Genomic DNA, 25,854 nt, shown 5'->3' on the forward strand with positions numbered 1-25,854 from the left:
TGAAGTGATTTCTGACATGTATGTGAAGTAACCTCAATTTACAGTTGAGTTTTGCTGTGGTTTTCTTGGATAGTCATAGAACTTTAGAAGTGAAGAAATATCTGACCAGTCCTGACTGGCCCCTTAAGGCATGGGAACAGTGAGGCTGGTGTGGGCTGGTCTATGAAATATTGAAGAGTTTCTCTCTCACCAGGCAGCATAAAGCTAGTGTTACAAACCTATACAGTTTAAACATTGTTCATAGAATTAGAGCAATACTGTTTTGTGTGTGTGTGTCTTGTTTTTTATTGTATTTTGTTTTAACTTACTGATTCCCTTGTGTTATAGTTCGTTGTCTGTGTTCAGTTATTTATTCAGCATTTATTTTGTCAGGATCTACATTTCACTTAGACATATTCTAACTCTGATAATGACCATCAGAGTAAGCTAAACAAATGCTTACCTTTAAGGTATCTAAACTATACCTATCAGGCATACCTGAAGCTGTTAAATGGTAGCTGCCTTTAGGAGGGCTGCCTATTGGGGTGGGGCGGGGGGGGACAGGGGAAGAGGAATGCTGACCCTTTAAGGCATGGGACCAGTGAGGCTGGTGTGAGCTGGTCTATGAAATATTTCATTATGTACCCTTTGGACCTTTTGAATGATATATCCTGTCTCTATATTACCTATTCATTTTTTTTTGTTCCAAATAAGTTAATAAATATTCATTTCAAGTATTGAGATTAGGAACATAATGCTGATATTTAAATAATTTATTAATTATTTATTACATTGGCCCTTTGAGATTTAAGTGCAAATTCCCTAACTCACCCTGTGCCTGCCTTCCAGTGTTAGCGCAGAGACGTGAATGAGTCTGGCCAGCTGGAGAGCGCAGTCTTCCAAATCCAAAGTCATCGTAAGGGTGGCTTTGGCAGATCGTTGCCAATACTCTCATTCAGGATTGCCATGCTGGAGTTCCCACTGTGGTGCAATGGGTTGAGAATCTGACTGCAGGAGTTCCTGTCATGGCTCAGCGGAAATGAATCCAACTAGGAACCATGAGGTTGTGGGTTCAATCCCTGGCCTCGCTCAGTGGGTTAAGGACCTGGCGTTGCTGTGGCTGTGGCATAGGCCAGCAACAACAGCTCTGATTGGACCTCTAGCCTGGGAACCTCCATATGCCACGGGTGTCGCCCTAGAAAAGACAAAAGACAAAAAAAAAAAAAAAAAAAAAAAAAGAATCTGACCGCAGTGGCTCAGGTAGATGTGGAGGTGTGGGTTCAATCCTTAGCCTGGTACAGTGGGTTAAAGGATTCAGCATTGTAGGTCAGAACTGCAGCTCGGATTTAGTCCCTGGCCCAGGAACTTCTATATGCTGAGAGTGCAACCATTAAAAAAAAGTTCCAAAAAAGATTGCAGTGTTGCCATAACCTATTGATAAATTCGACTCTCTCAGAGGAACTGATTTGGAAACTCACAAATTTTAGCCTGGTTGGGAATGACAGCCATTACTACATTACAGCCCAGTAAGTGTCCTAAAATAGGAGTGTCCTGGTGGCTCAGCAGGTTAAGGATCTGGTGTTGTCAGTGCTCTTCTTTGGATTGCTGCTCGGGCGTGGGTTTGATCCCTGGCTCAGGATCTTTGCGTGCCATGGACATGGCCCCCCCAGCCCCCAAAAAAGAGCCCTAAAATAATGTTCAGTGCATGGAAAATATCAAGCTTACTCAGACGTTGGTTTAGAAGATGGATTTGGGTTAGAAAGATTTCATAATGGAAAAGAGACCTGAAAACTCCTATGTAAGTAAATTCACTTTCTAAAAGGTGACGCTCTTGTTAACAAGTGATGTCAGAATCTGAGGTCAGAACGCTGACATCAGGAGTACACTTCAGAACACTCCCAGGGTCATAAGGGAGTACTCTCTTTACTTTGTGGGGGTTAAAGGGGGTGTGCACTCTGCAGATGTTGACTGCAGCACCTGGCTGGGCGGTGACATCTCACTGAGCTCCATGTGGCACTGACGCGGCAACAGTGGTCCTTCTTGTCTGGGGTGGAATTTATGGGCCTTCTGGTCAGTCCCTGAGGTAGTGGGATTTGCCAAGGGGCTTAAGTGCAGAGTAGAGTCAACCTGAAAGTGTTGGCTGAGTTGGAAGAAGTTGCCCCCAGTGGTACGGTGGTCTGTGCTGTTGTTAGAGAGTGTGGCTGACTCAGCCTCCACAGTTAGGACAGGATTAAAAAGATCTGCTGGAGAGGTCTAGGCACATCTTTCGGGCTGCCCTGGAAGGCTGCCCTGCTGTGTCGGGGATGTGTTGCAGCGACTCAGATCCTGAGTCTTTGGAATAACCAGGAATGACCTTAGGGGAGGTAGAATCCCCATTCCTAGGACTCTTTTGAAAATCATATCAGTGCAGTTAACTTCTGGTCTTTCATGATATGGGAGCTGAATCCAAAGAGCACCCTTTCACAGGCCTCTCTTCCTGGGAGAAGGGTCACTGTAGATCAACATATTTAGGTGTATCCAGAGACAGAGGGGCTCTCGTGACTTAATTGAAGAATCAGTATTGGGCTTACCAACAAGAAACCTTATGGAAAAGATCGAATCTCCAGCTTCTCACTGGGTATGATTTTCTCCTGCTCCCTTCCCAGTTCTTAGTGGGGAGGAATCTTAGAAGATCACAGAAGAGGTAGCACAGTGTGGCGAAAAGAAAAAAATTCTTGGAGTTCCCGTCGTGGCTCAGTGGTTAACGAATCAGACTAGGAACCATGAGGTTGTGGGTTCAATCCCTGGCCTCACTCAGTGGGTTAAGGATCCAGCATTGCTGTGAGCTGTGGTGTAGGTCACAGACACGGCTCGGATCTGGCATTGCTGTGGCTGTGGCATAGGCCAATGGCTACAGCTCCGATTAGACCCCTAGCCTGGGAACCTCCATATGCCACAGGTGCGGCCCTAGAAAAGACAAAAAAAAAAAAAAAAAAAAAAAAAGAAAATAAATTCTGGAATCAGGCAGAACTGAATTTGAGTACTACTCTCTGTTATTCTGAGGAAACTTATCCTCTCCGAACTTAATTATCCTGTCCCAGAAGTTCCCATCATGGCTCGGTGGAAATGAATCTGATTAGTATCCATGAGGATGCAGGTTCGATCCTGGCCTCCTCAGTGGGTTAAGGATCCGGTGTCCCCACGAGCTGTGGTGTAGATCGCCCACGTGGCTTGGATCCCACATTGCTGTGGCTGTGGTGTAGGCCAGCAGCTAAAACTCCAATTCGAACCCTATCCTGGGAGCCTCCATATGCTGCAGGTGCAGCCCTAAAAAGACCAAAAAACAAACAAAACAAAGTATCCTGTCCCTTGTTTGGAAATAACTGCTAAGCTGTCCCTTCTTTTGTACTTTCACGAATAAAATTTTTAAAAAGCATATAAGCTCATTTTAAAAAGAAATAACATACAGACATAAAATAATTCAGAGACAGAAACGAATTCTAATAAGTCCTTAAGTGTGGAGCAGATTTTTTTTCTAAACCAGAAAAGTCAGAATCTAATCTGTGCATGAAAGGTGACGGCGAGGGGTTGGAATTGGGGTCTATGTATCATTATGTCGTAGGCTCAAAGGAAGGAAAATCAGAAATTGGACAAAAGCACACTGAGACACATGTCTGGCTCTCCCTGTTTCTACCTTGACAGTGTATTTATTCAGCCCATTTTTAATTTGAAAAGCTTAGTAATTATATCCATAGCACTACTTATCCCATGGCTTAATTACTTTCTCTTGCCTCCAGTAAAGCTTTTCTGACATTTGCTGACAAGGCTGGTTTTTGCTAGGTGCAAGGAGAGGTCATATGACGTCTGGGGCTGTGTGTTTATCAGGAATGCTGTTCGAGAATGGCTTGTCCCAAGGCTGGAGCCCCATTGTATCCTTCCCATGAAAGCCTAAAGAGGTTTTAATTTTTTCTGATATCTAGTAGATTCCCCCCCATAGGTTTTCTGAACTGATAATCAGTGAGGTTCATCCAAAAAGGATGAAAGAAAGTGTTAAGACCATTTTTTAAAAAAATATAAAGCAGGGGAGTTCCCGTCGTGGCGCAGCGGTTAACAAATCCGACCCGAATTCGGGTTCAATCCCTGACCTTGCTCAGTGGGTTAAGGATCTGGCGTTGCCGTGAGCTGTGATGTAGGTTGCAGACGCGGCTCGGATCCCATGTTGCTGTGGCTGTGGTGTAGGCCAGTGGCTATAGCTCCGATTCCACCCCTAGCCTGGGAACGTCCATATGCCGCGGGAGCAGCCTAAGAAATGGCAAAAAGACAACAACAGCAACAACAAAAAAATATATATATATAAAGCAGGTGAAAATGTCTGTGTGGAAATATCCTGACTCCTTAGAACTCCCTTTTCATATTAATAAGTAAATCTTAGAATTAGGAATAAGCAAGTAAGGAAAATGAACAGTTTCTGCTTGAGAAAGCTTTAGCTGGAGTTGGGGAGAGGAACCTCATATGGACTCTCCTGCCCAACACGACTACCTGTGTAGAATTGAAGATTTTGACCAGGAAATGTGAGCTTGACACCTGGGGCTGCTGACCTAGAGGGTCAGTTGCTCCATGGTCACTCCTCAGGCGGCCTCAGGAGAAACAGATGGTTAAACATTTAGAAACTAAAAAGGGATGCCCTGAAATGGAAATCCACTTAAGCCAAAAAAGTTTCCTCTAATTTGAATACCATTATTCATTTCCAAGGTTAAACATACAAGAACTCATTAGGCTGAAGAAATGGCATGACCATCAAGGAACAAAGCAGAATTGATACTAGCCTCAGAATATGTTTCCTAAAATACTCTGGTTTGATCTCCCTTCCTCTGGGTTTTCTGCTTTTACTGAGGGTCCTTTCTATGCCAAGATGATCTGGTTCCCCTTCCAGCCAGAGCCTCAGGTGCAAGCCAACACCCACCCCCCAACCAAGGGCGGGAGAGCCAGCAACAGCCACGTCTTAGCTGTCTAATCCGTGGGCTGTGTATGCTGTTCGGTGAGTTAACAGCTGTTGGTTTCTAGAATGAGCTAATGTTAAACCAAACCTCAAAGGCAGCCTCAGAGAGAGAGAAATCAGGAAACAAAGGATTTTAAAAGCTGCCTGACAAGGAAAAGTGCAAGATTCTAAAATCCTGTTTTATGTTCTGTTTTCAGTGGAGTAGGGGCCCTCCCGAGCCACTCTCAGTTTAGTTCAGTGAGTTTAATTCAGCAAGCAAGCAGGGACTGAAGGCCCAGGGGGTGTGTGGAGGGAGCTTTCTTCCCTGTCGTGGAATCTACATGTCCAGGTGATATGGCATTGCCCACGCTGCTCATCACAGACTCCTTTCTAGCATGCTCCTAGAACTTGAGGAACTTGAGGATTGAGCAATACACATTTAGAAATACTGGTTTTCTTGTGTTACTCAAAGAATCAGCAAGCCAAAAAGGTGCTTGGTTTTAATTGTGGCATTTCCTCTTCATAGCTGTTAGACCGTGGAGAATTTACTGAACCTTTCTGAACCTCGCTCTTTTATGTACGACACGGAAACCCCTCTCCTGGAATCCACCAGCATCACCAACTTGGTTGGTGTTTGTAGGCGCCACCCAGTGGGGTCCCCAAGCAGTCTTTTCCCTGAACACTTGGAACTCTGAGAGACAGCAGTGAGTGATGGCTTGGAGCGAGATCTTAATTTTCTGCTCAGAAATTGAACCTGGGCTGCCTGGATGAAAACCAGGAGTCCCAGCCGCTAGATTAGCTAGAGACTAGAAGTAGAATTGCCCTGATTTTTGCCCCCTGTTGAAAGCAAGAATGTTTCAAGAAGGCAAAGACTGAAAATAGGTATAAAGTTTATTGTTAGCGACACAGTATAACTTTTGGGAGAGCACACAGAGAAGTGGTTTATTTAAGCCAGAAAAGAAGCAAAGAGGAGTGGGGGTGTGGGCATCCCCCTGAGTGAGGAGCTCGCCAGAGAGGTGATTTGACTCACTTACATAGGACGGTTCTTCTAGGTCTTTGTTTAGCCAATTGCCTTGTTTTAATTCTCACACCTGACTGGACACAGGATCCTCCATGCGTGTGCGCATCTTTTGGCAAAGATGGATTCCAGAGCAAAGGCTGCCGGGACGGTATCAGGGCTTATGGCCTGGCACCGCCTCCCTTTCTGACCCCTAGGAGTCCCACTGCACATGTGTAACTGGGGAGGTCTCCTTGACCCCATGAGGGATTGATGTGGGCATCTTATCTTTCTACTCCAGCAGAGCTCAGCTCCTGCAATTAACTTTCTCTTTGATGTGACAAAGAGAAACAAGGCTCAATTTACTCCTCCTAACAAGTCCCAGCTGTTCTCAGCCCAGGGGCCCATCTACCTCCTGTCTCACACTCGGCTCAGCCTTCCCATTCTGCAGTGGGCTCCCCTGGGTCTTCCACCCCTGAGTCCCTTCTGTTGGCTATTTTAGCTCTCTGATAGCCCATCCCCTGATTCTTCCTCCCTGGGCCTCTTTGTCTTGTGTTCTTTCCCCATCTTTTGAATGCACCATTTTTTTTTTTTTTTTTTTTACTACCAAGCCCTCTGGAAGCTCTCCAGTGTAGAAGGCAGATGGCTTAAAACACTATCTCCAACACTTTTGTAGACTACTTCTGGGAACCACGGATTAAGAACCCCTGGGCACATAATGACATCTACCACCTGCCCCTGGATTTGCTTGCTCTCCTTTTCAGATCATGAAACAACGTGACTCATTTCCCTTTCCCACCTACTCAGTGGCTGCTTGTAATTGATTCATCTCAAGGTCCTGGTGTCATTTTTTCCCCCTCTTTCCATTTAAGTAGACTTATTCCATTCCTATCCCTGAATTTCTTATTTTGAATTAAATTTGCTATTCTTTCACAGTTAGTTGGGGTATCTGTCTTAAATGTTAAAAGTTCTTAAGAAACATGTACCATTTCAATATCCACCTTTGAGGGTCTCACCATTGGGAACTGGAGGGCATTTTATCTATTGTGTACTTTGTATCTCACTGTGGTTCCCTAACTGTTACAAAAGTGTTCAGAACAACTTTGTGACTATCAAATGTGTGGTTCTTGGAGTTTCTGTCCAGCAGGAAAGGAATCCTAGGAACCACAAGGTTGTGGGTTCCATCTCTGGCCTTGCTCAGTGGGTTAAGGATCCGGCGTTGCCATGAGCTGTGGTGTACGTCACAGACGCTGCTTGGATCTGATGTGGCTGTGGCGTAGGCCAGCATCTGTAGCTCTGATTGGACCCCTAGCCTGAGAACCTCCATATGCTGAGGATGTGGCCTTAAAAAAAAAAAAAGAAAGAAAGAAAAAAACCCCAAAACAACAAAAAAGTGTAATTCTGAAAGGAAATGTTTTTTTATCACTTAATGAATTTATTACATTTGTAGTTGTACAATGATCATCCCAATCCAATTTTATAGGATTTCCATCCCACAACCCCAGCGCATCCCCCTACCTCCAACCTGTCTCCTTTGGAAACCTTAAGTTTTTCAAAGTCTGTGAGTTAGTATCTGTTCTGCAAAGAAGTTCATTGTATCCTTTTTTCAGATTCCACATGTCAGTGAAAGCATTTGATGTTGATGTCTCATTGTATGGCTGACTTCACTTAGCATGATAGTTTCTAGGTCCATCCATGTTGCTAAAAATGCTGGTATTTCCTTCCTTTTTAATGGCTGAGTAATATTCCATTGTGTATATGTACCACATCTTCTTGATCCACTCCTCTGTCGATGGACATTTAGGTTGTTTCCATGTCTTGGCTATTGAAAATAGTGCTGCAATGAATATTAGAGTACGTGTGTCTTTGCAAGTCATGGTCTTCTCTGGATAGATGCCCAGGAGTGGGACTGCTGGATCAAATGGCAGTTCTATGTTTAATTTTCTGAGGAATCTCCATACTGTTTCCCACAGTGGTTGCACCAATTTACAATTCCACCAGCAGTGTACTAGGGTTCCTTTTTCTCCACACCCTCTCCAGCACTTATTGTTTGTAGACTTTTTGATGATGGCCATTCTGGCTGGTGTAAGGTGGTACCTCATAGTGGTCTTGATTTGCATTTCTCTAATAATGAGTGATGTTGAACATCTTTTCATATGTTTTTTGGCCATCCGTATGTCTTCTTTGGAGAATTGTCTGTTTAGATCTTCTGCCCATTTTTTGATGGGTTGTTTGTTTTTTTGAAGGGAAATGTTGATTGCTGTCTCTACCTTCTCTACCTTTCTTCCTCCTGCCCTCGTCTGACAGCTTTCTTCTAAGAATAAAGTTGGGATTTTTTTTTGCTGCTGCTTTTGTTTATAAATTAACCCTCTTTTTCTTCCTAACTGTAGTGCGACCTGGCCACTGCTTGTGACAGGCAGAGAGACCAAGAAGTTCACTGTAAAGAATTGAGAGCAACAAAAATGAAACCTGAACTACTGAGTGGACACATCCCTCCAGGCCACATCCCTAAACCTATCGTGATGCCGGACTACGTGGCGTGAGTGTCTATCTAAGGCCACCCTCAGGAGTTCCCTTGTGGTGCAGCGACTTAAGGATTTGGTGTTGTCACTGCTGGGGGTGCAGGTTTGATCCCTGGCCTAGAAACTTCCATGTGCCACGGGCACAGACCAAAAGAAAAAAAAAAGCTCTTCAAGGTGGAAATAGTTTCCAAATGGGTGCTTGTTTCCTGAGAGGTAGTACGTTGAATTGAAGGTACAGTGTTTCACTGAGGAATAAGATAATAAGCCGATTTCCCATCCTTCTTGTTTTGGTGAAAAAGTTATCCCTTTGGTTTATTTTTATTCTTTCCAGGTTTTTTTTTTGGGGGGGGGCCGGGGGCAGGGGGAAACAGCCACAGCATATGGAAGTTCCTGGGCCAGGGATCACATCCCAGCCACAGCTGCAAGCTCTGCCACAGTGGGAACTCCCTCTTCCCAGTTTTAATAGATCATGAAATGATTATCACAGTAAGTTTAGTGAACATCCATCATCTCACATGGATATAAAATTCGAAGAAACAAAAATTTTTTTCTTATGGCGAGAATTCAGGATTTTCTCTTAACGACTTTGATATATAACATACAGAAGTGTTAATTATATTTATCATGTTTGTACATTACATCCCTAGTGCTTATTTATCTTCTAACTAGAGGTTGTACCTTTTTTTCTTTTTGCAAACAAGCAAAGTATTGAAGGAAAGCAGATAGCTCCCAGGACAGCTGGGAGCCAGGAGGAGAGCCCTCCTTTCTCTATTGTCCTCTAGAAATTTTTATCTCGTAAAGATGGTGAGGGGCACCAAAGTGGGGTCCAGAAAGATGTGGTTTTCTCCCATTGGCGTGTTCAATTACCTATATCAGTCCTTGTCCAATAGGGTCTGAGGGGTGGATAGAGGCTGTACCTTTTGAATTCCTCCTCTCACCCCTTTTGTGTTTGTTTTTGAGGTATGATTGACCTGTTAAAACACTGGGTTCCTAACACACAACACAGTGATTTGATTTTTCTGTACATTTCAAAATCATGGCCAGTAAGTTTAGTTACAATCAAACAAAAAAGTTTTGTTTCTATTCAAAGATACCACATAGTTATCAACTACATTCCCCACCCTGTACATTTCATACCTTTGACTCATTTGTTTTGCAACTGAAAGTTTGCAACTCTTAATCTCTTTTACCTATTTCTTTACTTCCCCCTACCCCCTACCCCTCTGCCCTCTGGCAACCACATGTTTGTTCTCTGTACCTGTGAGTCAGTTTCTGTTATACTTGTTCAATTGTTTTGGGTTTTTTTTAGATTCCACATATAAGTGAAATCATGCAGTATTTGTTTTTCTGTATGTGAATTATTTCAGTAAATAAAATACCCTCTAGGTCCATCCATGTTGCTGTGAATGGCAAGGTTTCATTCTTTTTTTTCTTTTCTTTTTACGGCCACGCCTGCTGGCGTATGGGAGTTTCTGGGGTAGGGGTTGAATTGGAGCCGAAACTGCGAGCCTGGAGTTCCCGTTATGGCTCAGTGGTTAACAAACCTGACTAGTATCCATCAGCACGTGGGTTTGATTCCTGGCCTTGCTCAGTGGGTTAGGATCCCGCTTTACCATGAGCTGTAGTTTGGGTCACAGATGAGGCTAGGATCCAGTGTTGCTGTGGCTGTGGTGTAGGCCAGCAGCTATAGTTCCAATTCACCCTCTAGCCTGGGAACCTCCATATGCCGAGGGTGCGGCCCTTAAAAGACTAAATAAATAAAATAATTATTGATAGATATGTGCTTATTGCCACTTTGTTGATTGGGGTTTGTTTTTATAGGTTTTTTGTTGTTGTTGTTCTTCTCCTTTTCCTCTCTTCCCTTGTGATTTCTTTTGGGGAGGGGGCGGTGCATGCCCTCAGAATGTGGGAGTTCTTGGGCCAAGGAGCAAACCTGCAACCACAGCAGTGACCCAAGCCACATCAGTGACAACACTGAGTCCTTAACTGCTAAGCTACCAGGGAACTCCCTCCCCTCGTGATTTCATGACTCTGATATTTTGATTTCTTTCTCTTTTGTGCGTATCTATTATAGATTTTTGATTTGTGGTTATCATGAGGTTTATATAGGGCAAACCATATATATGCGATTATTTTAAGTTGCTGGGCTCTTAAGTTTGAACGCATTTTAACAATCACCCATTTTTGATCTCCACCCCCAAAGTTTACTGCTTTTGACATTAAATTTATATCTTTTTGGAGTTCCCGTCGTGGCGCAGTGGTTAACGAATCTGACTAGGAACCATGAGGTTGCAGGTTCGATCCCTGCCCTTGCTCAGTGGGTTTACGATCTGGCATTGGAGCTGTGGTGTAGGTCGTAGATGCGGCTCGGATCCAGCGTTGCTGTGGCTCTGGCGTAGGCCGGCGGCTACAGCTTCGATTAGACCCCTGGCCTGGGAACCTCCACATGCCGCGGGAGTGGCTCAAGAAATGGCAAAAAGACAAGAAAAAAAAATTTATATCTTTATTTTGTGTATCCCTTAACACATACATCTGGATTGTGGATATGGATGATTTTATGACTTTTGATTTTTAACCTTCCTACTAGCTTTTTTTTCTCCTACTGGCTTCATACAGGACTGATTTACTACCTTTACTGTGTGTTTGCCTTTACCAATTAGATTTTCCCTTTTGTTACTTTCATCAGTGACAACACCAGATCCTTAACTGCTAGCCCACCAGGGAATTCTGGTTGTGGCCTTTTCTTTTCTACTTAGAGAAGTTCCTTTAAAATTTCTTGTGGGAGTTTCTGTTGTGGTTCATTGGATTAAGAACCCAACATAGTATCTGTGAGGATGCAGTTTTGATCCCTGGCCATGCTCGATGGGTTAAGGTTCTAGCATTGCCACAAGCTACAATGTAGGTCACAGATGTGGCTTGGAGCCGGTGGCTGTGATGTAGCCTGACAGCTGCTGCTCTGATTTGACCCCTTAGCCTGAGAACTTCCATGTGTGCTGCAGGTGAGGCCCTAAAAAGAAAAAAAAAATACGGTACGATTTCTTGTAAAGCTGGTTTGGTAGAACTAACACTCTTTTAACTTTGGCTTGTCTGTAAAACTTTTGATCTCTCCATCAAATGTGAGTGAAAGCCTTGCCAGGTAGAGTATTCTTGGCTATAGGTGTTTCCTTATTGTTGCTTTAAATATATTATGTCACTCCCTTCTGGCCTGCAGAGTTTCTGCCGAAAAGTCATATGATAACCTTATGGGAATTCCCTTGTAGTAAATTGTTGCTCTTCCTTTGCTGCCCAGGTTAGTGAAGCTTTAGGCTATTGTGTCTTCAAATATGTTCTCTGCCCCTTTTCTCTCTCTCTTCTCTCTGGGCCCCCCATATCATGAATGTTAGTGCACTTGATGTTGTCCCAGAGGTCTCTTAAACTTTTCTCGTTTTTTTAAATTCTTTTTTCCTTTTCTGTTCACTTTGAGTTATTCCCACTGTTCTTTCTTCCAGTTTGCTGATCGTTTGCTTTGTATCATCTAATCTACTGTTGATTCCTCTTAGTGTGTGTATGTGTGTGTGTGTCTGTGTGTTCATGTGTGTGTGTGTGAATTTTTCTTTACTGTGCCTATGGCATGTGGGAGTTCCTGGGCCAGGGATCCAACCTGAGCCATAGCAGTGATAAGGCAGGATTCTTAACACACTGACCCACCAGTGATTTTCATCTTCTAGTATGTTTTTCATTTCAGTTATTGTATTCTTCAGCTGTACTTGATTCTTCTTTTTATTTTTTAACTCTTTATTTAAAACTTCTAGGGCGTTCTCGTCGTGGCTCAGTGGTTAATGAATCCGACTAAGAACCATGAGGTTGCAGGTTCCATCTCTGGCCTTGCTCAGTGGGTTAAGGATCCGGTGTTGCTGTGAGCTGTGGTATAGGTCACAGACACAACTCGGATCCCGCGTTGCCGTGGCTCTGGTGTAGGCCGGCGGCTACAGCTCCGAGCAGATCCCTAGCCTGGGAACCTCCATATGCTGAGGGTGCAGCCCTAGAAGAGACAAAAAAATAAGGCTAGGAGTTCCCGTCATGGCACAGTGGAAACAAATTTCACTAGGAACCATGAGGTTGCGGGTTTGATCCCTGGCCTCGCTCAGTGGGTTAAGGATCTGGTGTTGTCGTGAGCTGTGGTGTAGATTGCTTGGATCCCGCGTTGCTGAGGCTGTGGTGTACACCGGCAACTGTAGCTCCAATTGGACCCCTAGCCTGGGACCCTCCATGTGCTACGGTGCAGCCCTAAAAATAAATAAATAAATAAATAAATAAATAAAACTTCTAACTTCTCACCTTGCTCATCCATTCTTTTTCTGGGTTCTTTGAACACCTTTATGATTGTCTATCTTCTCTCTACTTTGTTCTGAAATTTTATTTTGTTCTTTTGTTTGGAACATAATTGCCTGTGGCCTCATTTTGCCTAATTTGCTGTCTTATTTCTATATATTTGGTAGGTTGGTTTTGTTTCTCGATCTTAGAGAAATGATCTTTTGCAGAAAATGCCCCAAGTGTCCCAGTAGTGCACTCCCTCCTGGTCACCAGAGCTCTGTGCTCTAGGGGTGTCCCCTCTGTGGGCTCTCGGAGCCTTCTGTTGAGGCAGGCTGAGTGCTATGAGTGATCTGGTAGCTGTGGCTGGTCCCCAGTCCTGTAGGTTGCCAAGCCCTACCTTGTGCGAAGGCTGCTGGCCACTGGTTGGTGAAGCTGGTCATGAGGTTGCTGGATATGGAGCCCTGCAGGTTCTGGAGCTAGTGCTGGCCCATAGGTGGGCACAGCTGGTTTTCAGGGTTGGTGGTTGCAGGCCTGGGGGTCTCAGATCTAGTGTCAGTCTGCTGAATGAGGCTATTCATGATATGGCAGGCTATGGGGTCCAGGGTGTCCCAAAGATGGCATCAGCCCCCTGGTGAGGGGGTCAGATCCCAGGGCTGAAGGGCCCAAAGTGTCTTGGAATTGATGTTGGCCTTTTGGCAGGTGTGCTAGGTCCTGGGGGTCCTGGAATTTCAGCCTGCTGGTGGATGGAGCTAGGTCCTGGGGTTCTGGAACTGGTGTGGGCCCAATGGTGGACAGGGCCAGGTCCAGGGCTGCTAGGGGACCAGGGAGTCTTAACGCAGCTGGCATGCTGGTGGGTGGGCCTGTGTTCCCGGCTGAGTAGCTGGTTTGCCTGAGGCTAAGTACTGGTGCTGACAGGCTGGTGGGCTGAGCCAGATCCCTGTGCTAATAAGCTAGAGGGAGGATTACAAAATGACGCCTAGCCAGTACCAGTGTCCTTATGGTAGAACAAGTTCCCAGAAATGGTTGCCATCATTGTCTGTGTCCCCTGCATAAGCTTCTGCTGCTTCCTTCCTCTTTGGAAGGATCTCCAAAATGAGGAGGTCGGTCTGACCCAGGCTCCTTTCAGATGACTATTTCTGGTTTTGAGGGGGTTTTGTGTTGCTGTCATTTTGGGTTTTTTGGCCCCACCCATGGCATGTGGAAGTGCCCAGGCCAGGGATCGAATCTGAGCTACAGCTTCAACCTTGGAAACAACTGTGGCAACCCACTGCAACGGGTGGGGATCAAACCTGTGCCTCAGCAGCAACCCAAACCACTGCAGAAACAACACTGGATCCTTAACCCGTGGTGCCCCAGCGAGAACTCCTGCTTCTGTTTTGAGTCCTGGACTGTGTGAGATTTTGTATGTGCCTTTTAAGGGTGGAGTCTCTTTCCCACAGCCCTCTGGGTCAGCCCTGCTGACCTTTAAAACCAAACATTTTGGGGACTTGTCTTCCTGATGCCGGGGGGCCCACTGTGGGGCTCAAACACATCACTTCTTGAGGAGACCCTCTGCAGTTGTTTTTTGTTGTTTTGTTTTTACGGCTGCACCTGCGGCATATGAAAGTTCCCAGGCTAGGAGTGGAATCGGAGCTACAGCTGCCGGCCTATGCCACAGCCATAGCAACATGGGATCCAAGCCACGTCTGTGACCTACATCACAGTTCAGGGCAACGCCGGATCCTTAACCCACTGAGCGAGGCCAGGGATCGAACCCACATCCTCATGGATTCTAGTCAGGCTCGTTCCTGCTGAGCCACAATGGGAACCTCCTGCTGTTGTAGTTATTTCCCTGTTGGTGGGTCACCCACCCGAGGATATGGGTCTTGACTGTACTGTGTCTCTGTTCTCCTGCCAGTTTTGTTGCGGTTCTTTCTTTTATATCTTTGTAGGAGAGCTTTGTCATCGATAGTTGCTCTGTAAGTAGTTGCAGCTTCGGTACCCCTGCAGGAGAGGTGACCTCAGTGTCTTCCTACTCTGCCATCTTGGCCACACCTCAACTTTGGTTTATTATTTTTTTCCTCAGGAAATACCCTATGATTCAGACAGATGATGAACGAGAACGCTATAAAGCTGTGTTCCAAGACCAGTTTTCGGAGTACAAGGAGCTCTCCGCGGAAGTTCAGGCCGTCTTGAAGAAGTTTGATGAGCTGGATGCGATGATGAGCAGACTGCCGCATCGTTCAGAAAACCAGCAGGTCAGTGCCTGCCGTGGCCAGGGAGGAGCGCTGCTAGAGGAAGGATGAACTCGGACCTTATGTGACGTGTAGACAGGCCTAACCACCGGCTGTCTGGGAAAGTCACTTATGATCCTTGGGGTGACAATTCAAATTGTATAATTTAATGTTATTTGCCTTAAATTACTAAGCAGTATTTTATTTTCTTATTGATGTAAGATAGAAACTTGGAGTTCCCAATGTGGCTCAGCAGTAACGAACGTGACTAGTATCCATGAGGACCCGGGTTTGATCCCTAGCCTCGATCATTGGGTTAAGGATCCAGCATTGCCGTGAGCTTTGGTGTAGGTCTCCGATGAGGCTCGGATCCTGCGTGGCTGTGGCTCTGGCGTAGGCCATCCGGTGTAGCTCAGATCTGACCCCTAGCATGGGAACTTCCATATGCCATGGGTGTGGCCCTAAAAAAACAAAAAGAAAAAAGAAAAAAAGGTAAGATATAAATTTGCCTAAGACACATACTGAGTCAGTCAGGGTCCCAGAGGAGCCTGGCAGCACACTGGAACTAAGATCGTTTGAGGAGGGTTTATTCACAAAGGGGAGGATGGGGTGTAGAGGAGCCGCCAGGGTCCGTATGTTCTCCAGGGCAAGTCACAGCCAAGCAGATATCGCCCCGGCCCAGAGAGCAGGGTGGGTCAGGATGGAGAGTGGCTCTGAAGCTGCCGACGTGAGCTGCAGGGCACAGGCTTCCGACTGATGACCGTGATGATGGCAGAGGGAAAACCAGGGTGGAGATGTCAGTTGTAGGGGCTGTAAGCCTTTTCCGTAATGGTCTGCCTCCCCCCCCCCTTTTATAAAATCTGGGAAATCAGGATGCCCTCATAGGCAATGGCATTCTTTTTTTCCCTTTCTTTTTTGGCTGTCCTGCAGCATATGGAGTTCCCAGGCCAGGGATCAGATCCGAGCCGCATTTGTAACCTACACCACAGCGGTGGCTGCAGCAAATCCTTTAACCCACTGTGCCAGGCTGGGGATCGAACCTTCATCCTGGCGTTGCAGAGACACTGCCAATCCTGTTGTGTCACAGTGGCAACTCCAGTGGCATTTTTTACCAGACACATATGTTTTCATTGAGCTATAATTCACATACCATAAAATTCAGTGCTTTTAAGGGTACAATTCAGTGGTTTTAGTATATTCACAAGGTTGTGTAATCATTACCACTTGCAAATTCCAGGATATTTTCATCATCCTCCCCCAAAATAACCCATCCCATTAGCACTTGTTCCCTCTTTCCCACCTCTCCAGCCACTGACAGCGACTAATGTACTTTCTGTCTGTGTGGATTTGCTTACTTTGAACACTTTATGCAAATGCAGTGATATCATATGTGGCCTCTTGTGTCTGGCTTCTCTCCCTTAGCGTAATGTTTTAAGGGTTCATCTCTGGTATGTTAGGAATCAATACGTGACTCTTTTTTGTGATGGAATAATATTCCGTTGTAGGAATATACCACATTTTCTTTATCCATTGACCAGATGATGGACATTGAATTGCTTCCACTTTCTGGCTATTAGGAATAATGCTGTTATGAACATTTGTGTGTAATATCCTATCCTTTTTTATGGTCACACCCATGGCATATGGAAATCCCTAGGCCAGAGACCAAATCTTAGCCATAGCTGTCACCTGCATCACAGCTGTGGCAATGCTGGATAATTTTTTTTTTTTTATCCTATCCTTTTAAAAGATAATGTAGGAGTTCCCACTGTGGCTCTGCAGTAATGAACCAGACAAGTATCCATGAGGATGTGGGTTCAATCCCTGGCCCCACTCAGTGGATTAAGGATCAGGCATTACCATGACCTGTGGTGTAGGTTGCAAATCCAGCTTGGATCCTGCATTGCTGTGGCCCTGGTATAGGCTGGAGCTGCAGTTCTAATTCAACCCCTAGTCTGGGAACTTCCATAGCCACAGGTGCATCCCTAAAAAAAAGAAAAAAGAAGTAAATGTATTGGAGTTCCCTGGTGGTTCAGCAGGTTAAAAATGCAGCATTGTCACTGCTGTGGCGCAAGTTTGACCCCTGGCCTGGGGAACTTCTGTGTGCCATGGACACAGCCAAAAAAGAAAGAAAAAAAAAAAAAGTGAGCAAATGTATTAATCTAATCTACTACTTGTGTAATTGAAATTTTAAAACTCATATAGAATTTTTTTTTTTTCCTTTTAGGGCCACACCTGCAGCATATGGAGGTTCCCAGGCTAGGGGTCAAATCTTGGAGTTACAGCTGCCAGCCTGCGCCACAGCCACAGCAGTGCCAGATCCAAGCCATGACTGCGACCTATACCACAGCTCACTGCAATGCCAGCTTCCTAACCCACTGAGCAAGGCCAGGGATCAGTCCCACAACCTCATGGTTCCTAGTCGGACTCGTCTCTGCTGTGCCATGATGGGAACTCCTAGAATTTTTTAATAAATATCAAATTTACATATATATATTCTTCTCCTGAGACCTGTGTTAGTTGGGCATCTTTATTTTGACCGGTCTTTTAAGTATAACTCTTTTAAATGAGTTATAAGTTCTCTAAGCCGAATGTGTAGAGGTGTGGCATTTTCCCATCTTGGAGTGATGGGAAGGTGTTGGCTACGAGATGCCAGTGCCAGGAATCAGGAGAAATCCAACAAATACTGCAGGTCCCGGGTCAGTTAGTGCCATTTGGGAAACAAGCAAGGTCCAAGAAGGGTGACCAAGTTGAGATGCCCTCAGAGGAGTCACAGGAAGGAAGGAGCGGGCACCAGGCGTCTGGATCAGCACAGGTTGGAAGAACAAGCTGGTCAGCAGATGGGATGCTGAGATACCTGACTGTGATGTGTAACCTTTGAGCCAAGGCCGGTGCGGTGCCCTCAGGCTTGTAGGCTTTGTGTGAGTGGTTGGGGCCTAGGCGTGCGGGTCTGGGGTTGGGGGTGGGAGGGTCCTGATTACAGAAGGCGCTGAGAGACTGGGTCCTCCTGCGATGTCCCCACACAGTACTGACAGTCATCACTTCCTGGGGTTTTTAGTGTGGCATGGCAAGTACGTAGCCAAATGACCAGGCTGTGGTCTCCATATCTCCTCCAGGCCTTATCTAAGGTAGAGGTATTAATTGTATCACAAAAGTGAGCTTCTCATGGCCCATGAGGTGGGCTTTGCCATGGACAGGAGTCCCCAGGCAAGGCTTACTCATCTCCAAGCAGGTTCTAGGAGGTGTTTCAGGACCCAGTGGGCCTGCTGGAGGCATAGGTTCTCACACAAACCTGCTCGTGCACCCCTGAAAAATTACTATCACATGACTTTTCCAAGTTTATTTCATAAAATAGGTATTTTGCTTAAGTTAATCCCTCTGGTCCTCACCCTCTTAATTCAGTCTCTCTGACTGACTCCAGGATAGGCTTTACAGCTCTCATCTCTGCCTGCATCTCCAGCACAGCACCGCTGTCCCCAGGCAGCTATTTTATTCCCAATCCAGGACCTGTTAATAGAGGTTAATAACTGAATTACCAGGCTCAGCTTGCTGATGGAAAGTAGTCAAGACACAAACAATACTTATGATCTTAGTCTGTAAAAGACATGAGTTAAAATATTTTGGGAAGAGTTCCCATCTTGGGAAGAGTTCCCATCATGGCTCAATGGTAATGGACCTGACTAATATCCATGAGGATGTGGGTTTGAGCCCTGGGCTCACTCAGTGTGTTGAGGATCCATCATTGCCGTGAGCTGTGGTATAGGTCACAGACAGGGCTTGGATCTGGTGTTGCTGTGGCTGTGGTATAGGGCAGCAGCTGCAGCTCCAATAACACTCCTAGCCTGGGAACTTCTATATACCATGAGTGCAGCCCTAAAAAAAAAAAGACCAAAAAAAAAAAAAAAAAAAAAAAAATATATATATATATATATATATATATATATAGGAATTTCCATTGTGGCTCAATGGTTAACAAATCCAACTAGGAACTATGAGGTTGCGGGTTCGATCCCCGGCCTTGCTCAGTGGGTTAAGGATCTGGCATTGCCGTGAGCTGTGGTGTAGGTTGCAGACACGGCTTGGATCTGGCATTGCTGTGGCTATTGCATAGGCCAGTGGCTACAGCTCTGATTAGACCCCTAGCCTGGGAACATCCATATGCTGCGGGTGCAGCCTTGGAAAAGACAGAAAGACCAAAAAAAAAAAAAAAAATACACACACACACACACACACACACACATACATATATGCATATATATATTTATATATGGAAAAGGATATGAGTTCATGATGGAAAATGTTCTCAGAGGAAGCTTTTAGGATTATAAATTAGTATTTTACTTTCTATATATTAGATTTATAATGTTTGGCAATCTCCAAGTCATAGGTTTACCCAGATAAATGAGGGCCTTGCTCTGGAAACCTGTTTCCTTTGGATAGACTGTTCAGCTCTTCAACAAATTTCATATTTATTATAAAACTTAGCATAAAATTAGAAGCAACTTTTTTTTTTGGCCACACCTGTGGCATGCGGAAGTTCCCAGCCAGGGCTTGAATCCATGCCACAACAACGACACAAGCCACTGCAGCAACAAAGCCCGATCCCTAACCCACTGCACCACAAGGCAACTCCAGAAGCAGCCTAATTCAAAAATAACTTAGATTGGAGTTCCCGCCGTGGCTCAGTGGTTAACGAATCCAACTAGGAACCATGAGGTTGTGGGTTCGATCCCTGGCCTTGCTCAGTGGGTTAAGGATCCAGCATTGCTGTGAGCTGTGGTGTAGGTCACAGACGCAGCTCGGATCCCGCGTTGCTGTGGCCCTGTAGGCCGGTGGCTATAGCTCCGATTCGACCCCTAGCCTGGGAACCTCCATATGCTGAGGGAACGGCCCTAGAAAAGGCAAAAATACAAAAAATAAAATAAAATAACTTGGATAGTCTGAGCCTCTTAATCCCAGTTCCTAATAACTTGAGAAAGAACTTGCCAAAGGGGATAAAAATTCTACTTCGTAATAGCTAATGTGGTTATTATGTGCCAAGCACTTTAGAAGGATCATTTCAAATAAGTGAACCTTCTCACAACACTATGGAGTGGTTGTGGTTATTATTCCCATTTAAATGATAAGGAAACCAAGTCTTAGGGCAAGCACTGGGACTCGACTCGGTCCTACACAGGTAAAGGCTTTTCTTTCCTGTTCACCCCTTGACCCCAAGGCCCTCAAATATTTATCCATTGGATTGACTTTATGTATGTGTGACTACTTTCATTATAGTCTTAGGTAAAAATTGTCTTTCTGTTTTCATATCCAGTGTACCCTGAGACATTCTTGCAATCTGATTTGAGTAATTATCTGCAGGTATTTTCATTGACCTATACAATATCTTATTTTTAGGAACATGAGAGAATTTCAAGAATCCACGAAGAGTTCAAGAAAAAAAAGAATGTGAGTAAAACCATTTTCTTCTTCAAAGTATATTCTTATGCAGGTACAGTGGTGACAACTGACAAGACTTTAGATTCTTTTAGCGAAAGTCGTTCTTTTTTGTCTTTCTTAAGATGCTACTTGTTAGGGACCAGGGGTGGCTGGCTGCTGGGTGTCTTTTCTTCTCACTCTGTCTTGAATACATTCTGCTAGGACCTGATTTAGCACCCACAGGAAACGAGCCCAAATAGAGCTCTTCACCCTGTTTCACTCAAAACTATTAACTTATTTTACATGTTCCTAACTCCATCCTTAACTGCACAAGTGAGTAGAGGCTGGAGAGAGCATTTATTCATCCTTTACATATTCACTATTTACTTTTTAATGTATTGTTAACCTCTTACATTACGATTGCTTCAGAGTTCTACTTGCCACTCCAGTTTGCTATTAATGAAAACCGTTTGAAAAAAAAATGAAGTCCACTAAAAAAAAAAAAAAACGAGAGCTCACCTGTTACTTTTGTTGGGCAGATTTTGCAACCTGCTGCAGGAAAATCTGCTGTGAAAGGTCATTTTCTGGGTAATAATGTGCGTTTCTGTATTTTTCGCTCAGGAAGCCAGAGGCTGAGATCATAGCTTTGTTTCTTTTCTAGGATCCTACATTTCTGGAAAAAAAGGAACGCTGTGATTATCTGAAGAATAAGCTTTCCCACATAAAGCAAAGGATTCAAGAATATGACAAAGTAATGAATTGGGACATACAAGGTTATTCTTAAAACCTATTTGAAACCACTTTTTTAAAACAAGCTTTATATTTATTCACCATCTTTTTTATGCCAACCTGTGTGATAGAGAAGCACATGCCTCCTGGATCAGCTTCTGGTTGGTTCAGCTGGAATGCCATGTGAAAGCAGTGTGTGATTTGAGACATTGTGAAACAAACTGAAATTTACTAAGGGCTTTTACTAGGCGTAGAAGACATTCTGTGTTCATCTGTGTACCATTTATCTTATTAAAACTGATTTAGAGATTCTGTCCTTCTAACATGCTGAGCAAGTGGAGTGTCCATTCTGGTGCTGCTTTCCCCTTTTTCACTTCAGCCAGTTCCTGGGATTTTTTGAGGACAAATTTCTCTTGCTAGCCAAAGATGGCCTTTTTTCCCTTGAAAGGGGTTTGAATCCGAAATCAACATTTTCAAGCCTTATGACCTTGGGCAAGTTGCTTAATCTGTGTATGCCTGTTTCCTCATCATAGTACCTACCTCTTAGGGTTGTTATGAGGATTAACTCAGTTAATATGTGTAAAGCACTTAGAGCAGAGCTTGGCACACTGCATTAGCGTCTGTGAATTAAATAGATGTTTTTGAATTGAACCATCTAGAAGAAACCTCAAGGAAAGGTTCTCAGTGAGCAAGTCCAGCCAGCTAAACCAAGGTCAGGGCCTTCTGACTTTCTTCTTTTAAAAGCTGTAAATAACTCCTACTCCTGTCGCCTGAACCAGATGCTCCCCTGTGCCCCTGGGGTCCAGTGCAGCCTTGTTGCTTTTCCTAAGCGCTGTGCCTATACCTCCAGATGCCCACAGCCCAGCCATTCTTGTACTCCTCTAACAGACGGATTGTGTGAATATTGCTGCTGGTTCTATCCTTTTAGACGTCCATCCTGGCGTTCCTGTGGTGGCTTAGCAGTAACAAACCTGAGTAGTATTCATGAGGACATGGGTTCAGTCCCTGGCCTCGCTCAGTGGGTTAAAGATCCCATACTGCTGTGGCTGTGGTGTAGGTGACAGACGTGGCTTGGATCCTGTGCTGCCGTGGCTGTGGTGTAGGCCGGCAGCTGTAGCTTTGATTCGATCCCTAACCTGGGAACTTCCATGTGCCGCATATTCAGCCTGAAAAAAAAAAAAAAAAAAATAGACATCCATCCTAAGGCCCGAGGATGTTACATCAACTTAGAATCTCCCTTTGATTTACTGGAATGCTTCATCGTTCTAAGAATTACCTTGGCTTTGAGGCTTTATTCATGAGAACCGCTTTGTTTTTATTAATACGAGCGAGGAACTGCTCCAAAATGTTTTTAAAAAATCACTGTTACTGGATCTTATGCAATACCATCTGTGCTGTAGATAATTTCCCAGGTGTGGAAATACAGTTTCTCCTTAATATAGCTGCCGTTCAAGCAGTTACTACTCAGTGAGTTTTCTGAGGTGATGAAACCAAAGAAAAGCATATGGAAAAGCAAAGGCTTGAAAATATTGGTTACTGGAGTTCCCGCTGTGGCTCAGCAGTAGCGAACCCAACTAATATCCATGAGGACACAGGTTTGAACCCTGGGCTCACTCTGTGGCTTAAGGATCCGGTGTTGCCGTGAGCCGTGGTGTAGGTTGCAGACAAGGCTTCGATCCTGCATTGCTGTGGCTCTGGCGTAGGCTGGCAGCTGTAGCTCCAATTAGACCCCTAGCCTGGGAACCTCCATATACCTCGGGTGTGGCCCTAAAAAGACAAAAAAAAAAAAAAAAAAAGGTTACTGAATGAACTTCTTTGTCCTTTGTCAGTGAGATCTTATTTGGTGTTTATTATTAGTATTTTCGTTCCGTGGTTCTCAGACTGTTCCGGGCCCTAAGAGTCTTAAGAGGTGATACCTAGGGAAGTGTGTGGCCCCCCTCTGGAAGCTTCCCCCCAACAAAACACCTTCCCTTTCTGTTTTACATATTAGGGCCCCATGTTAATATTTCACTTAAGAAGAGCGTTTATGCCTTCCAAAAAAAAAGATGGAATAATGCCATTTTGGTAAACTGTAAAGAGGTTAATATTGAAGTGAAATGTTAAGGAAATCTAACTTTTGGAAGCCTTATTTCACTACAGTTGTAAATTTTAATCTTTGGAAACCAATGTTGTAACGCTGATTTTTACAGTTTTTATGTCAATATCTAGCATATTAAAATTTCAGTTTCGTGGTGTGTTGTGTGTGTCCTTTACTGTTTGCTTTTCCAGCATTCCTGAGTGGACGGGGCATGTCCTTGAAAATATTTTCCAGCATCAGAAAATAAGCTGGAAAGTCATTGAAAGCTTGTAGGTCATGATGTTCAGGTGACTATTTCCTCCTCCCCCATTATTTGCAAGAATTCAAATTCAAGGCCACGGTGCTGGCTTCCTCAGGCTGCCTGCCCTCATCAAGTACCGCAGGCTTCAAACAACAGAAATTTGTCTTGCTGCTCTGCAGGCTAGATGTTTGAAATCAGGCATCGGCAGGGCCCAGCTCTCTTCAAGCCTGTCGGGGAGTCCTCCCCAGCTTCTGGTGGTCTTGGCTGGCAGTCTTCGACGGTCCTTGTCTTGTATCCGTGTCACCCCAATCCTCTGTCTTCACAGGGCCTTTTCCCTGGGCCTCTGTTTTCACAGGGCTGTGTTTTGGGGTTTTATGGTCATGCCCTCACATGCAGAAGTTCCCAGGCTGGGAATCGAACCCATGCCACAGCAGTGACCCTAGCCACAGCCACAACCAGTCCTTAACCCATTAGGCCACAAAGGAACTCCATGGCTGTGTTCTTATAAGGACCCCAATCGAACTGGATCAGTGACTCACCTTTAGTGTGACTTCATCTTAACCAATTACACCTGCAAAGATCCTCTGTCCAAATAAGGTCACATTCTGAAGCTCCAGGGGTAAGGACTTTTAACATATCTTTTTTTTGTGGAGAGACACAGTTCAACCCTTAGCAATCACCTTTGGCAGGTTGTGAGATTTAGAAAAATATAATTCCCTGTACATTTTCTTTCTCCCCAGACTTTTAACATATGTTCTATTTTGAAACTTTAAGATATGTCAATATGTTTAAAACTGGGAAAGATAAAAGTATGTATTTTTCACTCATTCATTTGCCAGTTATGTGCCAAATGCTTGCTTGCTTGCTTTTTTTTTTTTTTTTTTGTCTTTTTAGGGCTGCACTCACTGCATATGGAAGTTCCCAGGCTAGGGGTTGAATCGGAGCTGTAGCTGCCAGCCTACATCACAGCCACAGCAACACCAGATCCAAGCCGTGTCTGTGACCTACACCACAGCTCATGGCAACACCAGATCCTTGACCCACTGAGGAGGCCAGGGATTGAACCTGTGTCCTCATGGGTAGTAGTTGGGTTTGTTACTGCCAAGCCATGACGGGAACTCCCATGTCATCTTTTTTAAATGGTCTACTTTAATACCATACATGTTTTTAAAGAAGAGTATCGAGAGGCTGCAGCAGCATGTGCTGGATAAAGAAGCTCTCCTATAATAGAGAAGCTGGGCTTCTTTGGAAGGAAGGTAGGAGGAGCCCAGCAGAAGGGGAAGGTGAGAGTTCCCATCATGGTGCAGAGGAAATGAATCTGACTAGGAACCATGAGGTTGCATGTCTGATTCCTGGCTCAGTGGGTTAAGGATCTGGTGTTGCGTGGTGTAGGTCGCAGATGTGGCTTGGATCCTGCATTCCTATGGGTGTGGTGTAGGCTGGCAGCTGTAGCTGTTTCAACCCCTAGCCTGGGTACCTCCATACACCGCAAGTGTGGCCCTAATAAGCAAAATAAATAAATAAATAAATAAATAAATAAAAAAGAAGGGAAAGGTGGACTTCGAGCTCGGCACAACCAGGATGCTGCTACTTCCTGTGTGATCTTGACAAATGAGCCTGTCTAAGCATTAGCCTCCTCATCTATGATGAGGGCATGATTTTACCATCTGATGAATCTGTTGTGAAAAGTAACTGGAATAATGTTTGCAGCATACCTGGAAGATGCTTGCTCAATTAAGACTTTTCATTGAGTTAGATACTGAGTTGGCTGCTTTAAAAGGGTAGGATAGCAACATGACTATTTAATAACAACAATGATAAAGGACTTTTTTTAGAAATGATATAGGTACTGTATTTATTATAGAAAGTTTAGAAAATAAAAATAAGCTCATTCTCTTCCTCCCAAGCTCACACAAAATTACCCATAATTCTGCCCCTCCACCCCCACCCGGAGATCATCGCTATGAACTTACGGGAGCACATCCTTCCAGTCTCATCGTACACCGGCATGTATTTATGTAAGTACATTTTATAAAGAGAGTTTTGGTTTTTACAAAATGAGGGGGGTTTTTTGGTTTTTTTGTTTGTTTTTGTTTTTGCATTTTAGGGCCCACCTGCGCCATAAGGAAGTTCCTAGGCTAGGGGTTCAGTTGGAGCTACAGCTGCCAGCCTACACCACAGCCACAGCAACATCAGATCTGAGCCATTCCTGCCACCCACACCACAGCTCACGGCAACGCCAGATCCTCAATCCACTGAGCGAGGCCAGGGATCAAACCCGCAATCTCATGGTTCCTAGTCAGATTCGTTTCTGCTGCGCCATGACAGGAACTCGCAAAACGAGTTTATTATATAATACATTGTGTTTCGTGTTTTAATAAACCTAGACAATATTATCTTTTTTAAATTTTGCGTTAATGCAATGCAGTTA

General features: G+C 44.5%; 1 protein-coding gene across 5 annotated transcripts in view; it reads left to right on the plus strand.

Moving 5' to 3' along the window:
• The window catches only part of MARVELD2 (MARVEL domain containing 2), a 33,468-nt gene extending 10,129 nt beyond the window's left edge, over positions 1-23,339 (plus strand). For 4 of the 5 annotated variants that reach the window (XM_021076551.2, XM_021076552.2, XM_021076554.2 and 1 more), the window contains exons 5-8: positions 8,324-8,472; positions 14,814-14,985; positions 20,356-20,406; positions 21,038-23,339. In XM_021076551.2, the coding sequence (XP_020932210.1) occupies positions 8,324-8,472; positions 14,814-14,985; positions 20,356-20,406; positions 21,038-21,160 (495 nt within the window). In that variant the 3' untranslated portion in view covers positions 21,161-23,339. The remainder of the gene's footprint in view (positions 1-8,323; positions 8,473-14,813; positions 14,986-20,355; positions 20,407-21,037) is intronic. The other variant, NM_001243948.1, reaches the window with a different exon arrangement.
• The last annotated feature ends 2,515 nt before the right edge of the window (positions 23,340-25,854 follow it).

This window comes from Sus scrofa, chromosome 16 (genome assembly GCF_054392235.1).
Source record: "Sus scrofa isolate SSC_HxYL_T2T_F1_AM1 chromosome 16, Sscrofa_HxYL_maternal_Yorkshire_Landrace_v2.0, whole genome shotgun sequence".
Classification (NCBI taxonomy): Eukaryota; Metazoa; Chordata; class Mammalia; order Artiodactyla; family Suidae; genus Sus; species Sus scrofa.